Raw genomic sequence first — 7,591 nt, forward strand, 5'->3', positions numbered from 1 at the left:
ATGTTTTGACCAAAGTATTGGGTACAGAGGAACATTGGGGACGTGTTAGAGGAATGGGTGATTTTATTTCCCATTCTCAATATTTAAAATTAGTAAAACCAAATTTCTCAATGAGCCAAGAAATTGAAGGAGACTCTAGTGAAAAAAAATGTTTGACATGGTAAAGTGTCAAGAGAAAGAACTCACAACAGACAATCTTGTCGATCCAAATCATCTATTGGAAGTGTTGCACTAAGTGCATCTGAAAAAAAAAGATACTGAGAAGATGCCTAAAGAATATTTTGAGGTAATTTATTTGTTTTGACTTTTAAATTTTAATCATATTGTACGTGCTTAACCATGCATGACACAAGTTCTTTTAAATTTGTTAAGAGAACACCATACCACTTGGCTATAGGAATTGTAGATAATATTGTTGCATTAGTCACAACACACTGCAAGAAATCTAACTTCGCCCAAAGTCACAATTCGTCGGAAAAGTGTGGAAAATGCGTTAGGAGAGCCTCTCCCGACGAATAAAAAGTCGTCGGGAGTTTGGTCGAGAGAAACTCGTCAGGAGAGGAACTCCCGACGCACTTTAAAACGGTATCGGGAGTTAGTCAGGGAACTATGTGCATCGGGAGTTCCAAAAACTGTCGACGTCTGATATACACTTTATTCCTTAGTTTAATCCATTCTTTATTCATCCTTAAAAATAAATCTTTTCTGACCAACTTTTAATCCAAAACAATTACTCGAATTAGAGGAAAAAGTACAAAGTATTTATTAAGCATAAACTTTGATTAAAAATTTCCAAGTTTGTTCAGAGTATTTAAAATGTTAACTAATTTATAATACATGATTTGACTTTTTTTGCCCCTAATTTTATTGATGTTTTTTCCCTAAACTAAGTCCAAAATTAAGTAAGTGGAAACATCCACAATTCATGGCTTATATAAAAAACAATACTAATTAAAAACAATCCACAATAACATTCATACTCCAAAAGATTGTATAAATTGAAACATCTACAATCCACAATAACATGCTATAAACTAATCCATAATCCACAAAAAGTTGCATAAATTGAAACATCCACAATCCACAATAACAACGGATTAATAACATGCTATAAATTAATCCACAATCCACAAAAAATTGCATAAATTGAAACATCTACAATCAACAATAACAACTCAATCCATAAATTAATTCACATTCAACAACAATAACAACTCAATCCATAAATTAATTCACATTCAACAACAATAACAACTCAATCCATTAATTGAAACATCTACAATAACACAATAACAATTTGCATAAATTATCTAAATCATGATTTTTCAATTAACCAATCGATAATGATTAAATTAATACACAAGAGAAAATAATAATTTAAATAAATATACAAGAGAAAATAAAATGAGAAGATTACCGGCGGCGGCGGCGGCGGGCGGTTGAAGGTGGCGGCTGACCGAGAAGAGGAGACGACGGCGGCGGCAGGCGGTTTGATTGTGGCTGCTGACTGAAGGGTGGAGGCGATGGCAAGCGCGTGGCGGCTGCGGGGAAGGAGGGGAAAAATGGGAGAGGGAGAGAGAGGAGTGGGCGGCGGCGGCGGGCAAGGGGAAAAATGGGGCAGCAACGACGGGGAAGAAGGGGAAAATGGGAGAGGAGTGGGCGGCGGTGGCGGGTTAAGGTTTTAGAGGAGAAGGAAGAGCGGGAAAAAATGGGGAAGAAGGGATCTGGTAACAGATCCTTTCTCGGGCGGCGTTGGGAGAGCTGTCGGGGGGAGTTCCAAAAGAACTTCCAACGGCTAATGTATGCCGTCGAGAGTTCCCCTGGAACACCCAACGCCCATTTTTAATTTTTAGGAGTTCCCTAGGAACTCCCAACGGGCCTTTACGGCGTCGGGAGTTCTCCGCGAACTCCCGACGCCTTCTTACATCACCAAGAGAGACTGTTTCTCCCGACGATCAAACTCCCGACGCTCGTTTTAGGCGTCGGGAGAACTCATTTTTCTTGTAGTGACATTTGATGATGATGTGTCATGCTTAACTGTTAAATTTCTGATTGACATTGTCATTGGAGAAGATTTGCCTATACCAATGCCTGTGAAGGGTAAAATAGAGTTCTTAATTCAAGCAATGGGCAACTTCGTAAAATGGCCTCATGAACTTGTAGTTATGGTTGACGAGAAATTAGTATGTCTCTTTTTCAGTATATGAGTTTGGTTATTTATTATTTTTCCTACTTTGAATTTTTGTAACTTTGGTTATGGTAGGACCATTCAACAATTAAGCACTTCAATCAGTCCTCCAAATATACTGACGCCAATGGTACCATCAAACTCTTGAACGGACATGCCATGCATAATATGAACAATGTAGACATGATCCGTATCACTTTGGACGAGAATATATTTGGAAGAGACAAATTTATTTATTTAGGCCGCAATGATCTGATCCAATATTGCAATATGGTTGAAATAAGCTATATGTCTATTTTGACATATATTGCGTAAGTATTACTCATCTAGATTTAGTCATGTATACTTTGTTTTATATTTAAATAATAACTTTTACTTTGTTTAGGTATCTTTGGGATGAATGTAGTCGTGATATTACGAAGAAGTTTTTTTATAATTGATCAGGCAAGAATATCGCCACACGTGAAGTCTCAAGATATTCGATCCAAAAATTTAGCCAATCAACTAGAATTGGTTAATTTAGACCAATGAGTCCTTATTCCATATAACACAGGGTATGTAAATACAAGTTGTTAAGTTATTTTTAATTTGCATTATACATGTACTAATATTTTAAAATTGTTACTTATTATAGTTATCATTGGATATTGATTGTAATCAATCTACAAGAAAATTGTGTTTATGTTTTGGACTCTCTTTGAAGTAAGGTTCAAGAGGATTTTCATGGAGTTATAAATATGTAAGTGTAATTGAACTTTCTTAACTCTTAATTGAAGTATTTATGTTTAATTAATGTTTTTAAACTATTTAGTGGATTGAAAACATGGCAAGCCAAGCACGATCTCCAACACTATCGGTCTTCTCCAAAATGGAAACCTGTAAAGGTAAATTTGTATTCATTTTTTAACAATTTATGTTCATTCGACTTCTTTATAACAATTTAACAATTGTTTTCAACTTCTTTATATGCAGTGCCCTCGTTAATTAGATTATGTAGGATGCGGGTACTATGTACAAAAGTATATACACGAAATAGTGCATAATCCTACTACTCCCATTACTAGCCTCGTATGTAAATTATTTATTTTTTATATACTAGTTTTGTTGGCCGATTTGTATAAGGATGTAATTCTTTTTTTTTTTTTGTCTCAATAGAATATAATGCTAACTTAGAATGAATGCAAATTTATCTAACCATGATCTATTTATTGGAAGATTTATCTATAATATTTTTGTTTTCATGGGGTATTTGATGTTAAGTATTTATGGAATTAGTACTAATTTATATTTTGAATGAGAGAAATGATGGCTTGGTGTATGTATTCTATGAATGTCTGTTATTGTTATGCAAAGGTTGGTAATTAGTGTGTTTATTTCATATTTGATGAGTATATGTAATGGATTAGAAATATTGATTCTTGTTTGTGGATAAATTCATAGGTGGAAGACAAATATTGATGGCTTGCCATGCAAATTTTTTTATACTTTTTAATAAAAAATAATAATGGATATTTTCTGACCCAACACAAGACATATAATGTCGTTTTTAACACGAGATCGAAAAATGGATTCAGCAACGAAATTTAAAAAAAAAAAAAGGACAATAATTGATAAAACAGACTGATTCTGGGCTTCAATGTCGATTTAGAGGGCTTCATTTGATTCTTGATCTTCAATTGCAACCGTGTCAATCGACATTAAAGCCTTTTAATGTCGGTTTAAAATCGACATTAAAGTCCAAAATTCTTCTAGTGATATGTGAATAAAGTGGAAGAATGTTAGAAATGTTGAGTTCTAATATTGGTTCATATAATTTAAGTAATTGATAATTTTCACTGTTGTACACATAGTGATGATTAGTGTAGTATTAAAGAAAACAATTATCGGGTTTAGATCTCTCCATCACGTACCGTGGAAAATTACAAATTGAGTAGTATTATGTGAAGTTGAAAAAAATTAAGGGGTCTTTCTACTATTTTGTAAACTTAAAAACTAACCTAATGGGATTAGCGTTTTTTTTCTTTGAAATATACATGATAGACTGTTTTCAAAAAGATACAGTTCTTCTCTTTCTTCATCTCTCAATCTCTGCATGTTTGTTGATTCCAGAAAAGAGAATAACACACTCTATCAATTTAGTGTTTAATTCATTGAACTAAATAAGTCTTTATATCATCAGATGAGCAATTGAAGAATATAGAGATTGGAGAACATTTATCGTTTGAGATATTTAATTATCAATGGAATCATCAAGTAAGTTCACCATTCATTTCACTGTATTTTTTGCATATAATATGTGTTATGGTTGATTTAATTATCCTATCAGGATCGGCTAGTGTTAATCGTTCGCGCTTTGATTTTAGTTGAGAAATTAAACACAAACTAGGTTATCAACATTGTGTTTAAGTTGTGAGAGTATTTACAGATTCACTTAACTTTTCACTCTAAATAAAAATGTGGATTTAAACGAGAATATTGAAAAGCCACTCAAATTAATGAGCAACGTAACTACCATTCTTATGATTTCAACTTTTCTTTCTAATATATTAATTCTTATGTTAGAAAAACTATATTTTAGTACACTTTATAAAAGTAATATAAACATGTAAAAGTTATGTATTAATGTTTTAATTTGAATTTTCAATAAAGAGCGTAATAGAAAAGTTTTAAGATTTTAATAGATACCATTATTAATTTAGAATTCTAATTGAAATATAATTTGAGGTATAAATTATTTTTTTTGAGCTAAGAGAAAAAGAACAATAAACGAAGGAGATAGAGATCAAACCATGATCCAAATATATTAATATGTTCTTCCACCAAAGCAAGAATGGGAAGAAAGAAAAAGTTACAACTAAGAAAGTTGAAATTTCTACAAACCTAACATTCCCATAAAATATTAGGAATGTAATCAAATCTTGATCTATGTGATCATTCAATAATTAAATGCATATGTTGATAAAAACAAAATAAAAAATCAGTTCAATAAATAGAAGATCATATGAAACCATGTCATGTACTGTATATGTATATATTCCTATATGCATATAATATCTCTACAGAAAGATAAAGCAATCCAACGAGATTAAAGGATTATCAATATCTTCCATAGCCACCACTGAATCTAAATCTCCAACAGCTTCTTTAACAGCAACTTCATCAATCTTTGAACTGATCCTATGAATGCAAGTAATTTCCTTCTTCATCACACTACTCCTCGCCGGCGATCGACTTTTGGGAGCTACAGCTACCCGACATTTCTCTCGGCTGAAGCGTCTACTCGGCGACGGTGACGGAAGAGGCTGCGGAAGAACCTCTTTTCTGAAGCTCTTCTGCCGAATTGGAGATGGCGAAGCCGGTCGGACTCTCTTTTGGGGTGTGGATCTCAACACCCTTTGCGGGGATGGATGGCGAACGAGGGGGGAAACCGGCTTGATGGGGGGCGGAAAGGCGGTAGCTTTAAGGGAATTGATTCTAAGGAGTTGGTTGTAGGGAGAGGGAAAGGGGTGATGTGAGGAAATTGGGGAAGGTGAAGAAGAAGCAGTTGAGAAAGAGGTGTTGGTTGATGAAGAGAGACAAGTGAAAGAAGAGATTGAAGAAGAAGGGGAAGGAGGATAAGGAGAGATTTTGTTATTAAGAGAAAGAGAAGGAATTGTTGTTGTTGTTGTTTTTGTTGTTAATAATGGGGAAAGTGGTTGGGGAATTACAACAAGCTTGTCTTGGACAAGATTATTGTTGAAATCGAAAAGAGGTGGTTGTTTCATCATCTTGGGTTTGCATTTGCTAATGCAAGATCCCATTTTGATATCTGGGTTTGATTCAATTCCACCACAAAATGAGAAGAAGAAACAAAAATTGTAGAAGGGGTTTTTTCTTTTGTTTTTGTTAGATGAAGGTTTGAAGATATAAAGGGAAAGCTAGTGTAGAAGTGGGAAGCTTTTTATTTTGATATTAATTCACTTTCTTACTTTTTGGGAATTTTTTGAATTTGGTTTGCCGCGGATGAAAACCGTTATACAACGGTTATAGTCTTTATATATATTATATTTAAATTCGTGGGGGACAATAATGGCTCCTACTACTACTAACAGAAGTGCTTTTAAAAAAGACATATCCTAAGAAACAATTTGATTCAAGTTTGTCCTTTTCGGGGGGTGGGTATGTCTGAAAAGGTAATGTTGGGCGTTTGAAATGAAAGATTTCATTGATGATTAAAGAGAAGAAATGGAACTTAAATTTGAAACTGTGGTTTACTTTACTTTTTTTTTTTTAATTTGGTTATAACATTTGTTAACTTTGTGGGCTTGTTAATGAAATTGCTTGAAAAGCTTTGTTTTGTTCCATTCAGTTGTTGGATTTGAGGATGGATTATGGTAATATTATGAGTACATAAAATTTAGAAAAACGAATTGATTTTGAGGTTGTTTTTGTTTGATTTCAAGCTAATCCATAGTTGTTTGGATTTCTAAAGTGGAAAAATTAAAAGCTTTTGTTTTAGGTTGTTTTGGTGTGTGTTTGGAGTTGATTTTGAGAGGTTAAAAGTGGTTTTTTATTTTAAAAAAAAATATATGGAAAATTATTTCAAATAGTAAAACTATTGAAAATATTTACAAGATATAATAAAATTTTAGAACTATCAATGATACGCTGATAAACACTAATAATGAGTGATTAGACATGGATAGAAATCTATTAGCATCTATCAACGTCTATCATTGATAGTTTTAAAATTTTGTTATATTTTGTAAATATTTTATTTTATTTTTCTATATTTACAAATGACTCAATAATTAACTGGATTTGTGTTTGATAAAACAAATTAGAATTGAATTCATTAAAATCACTTTTAAAACTCACCTTCCTTTGGCATTTTTTTTTTAATTAGCTTCTAGTTAGGTTTTAAATTCTTGTAGAATTAGATTTCACTTGGTCAATTTTCAATTTTATCTTTCAAAATTAAAAATTTATTTTATCTCCTAATTTTTCATGTTGAATGCAACCAACTTTTTGTTAACACTGCAACCAACTTTTTTTAATTATACCATATCTCTTTTTTTTTTGAAAATTTATTTTAAATGACAAAACTGTTGAAAATATTTATAAATAATAGCAAAATATAACTATCTATCTGCGATAGATCTTGATAGATTACTATTTGTGTCTATCATGATATATATAGACACAGGTAGACATAAATAGTAGTCTATCGTAATCTATTACAGATAAACAGTGAAATTTTACTATATTTATAAATATTTTAATTCATTTTTCTATACCTAAAAATAGTCCCTTTCTTTTTCTTTTCTTTTTTTTTTTTAATTAAAGCTATTTCTCTTAATACTTAACAATTAATTTAGTTCAACAAAATATAATATTTTGAAAAATTATTTAAAAAATTATGAA

The 7,591-nt window shown here is 32.0% G+C and overlaps 1 protein-coding gene across 1 annotated transcript; it reads right to left on the reverse strand.

The window, feature by feature from the left end:
• Positions 1 to 5,027: 5,027 nt before the first annotated feature.
• LOC120076543 (proline-rich receptor-like protein kinase PERK2) lies at positions 5,028 to 6,093 on the reverse strand. The gene has a single exon (XM_039030403.1). It carries the CDS (start codon positions 5,986 to 5,988, stop codon positions 5,245 to 5,247), a length of 744 nt encoding a protein of 247 aa, XP_038886331.1. The 5' UTR covers positions 5,989 to 6,093; the 3' UTR covers positions 5,028 to 5,244.
• Between the last annotated feature and the right edge of the window lie 1,498 nt (positions 6,094 to 7,591).

Source organism: Benincasa hispida, chromosome 4 (genome assembly GCF_009727055.1).
Source record: "Benincasa hispida cultivar B227 chromosome 4, ASM972705v1, whole genome shotgun sequence".
NCBI lineage: Eukaryota > Viridiplantae > Streptophyta > Magnoliopsida > Cucurbitales > Cucurbitaceae > Benincasa > Benincasa hispida.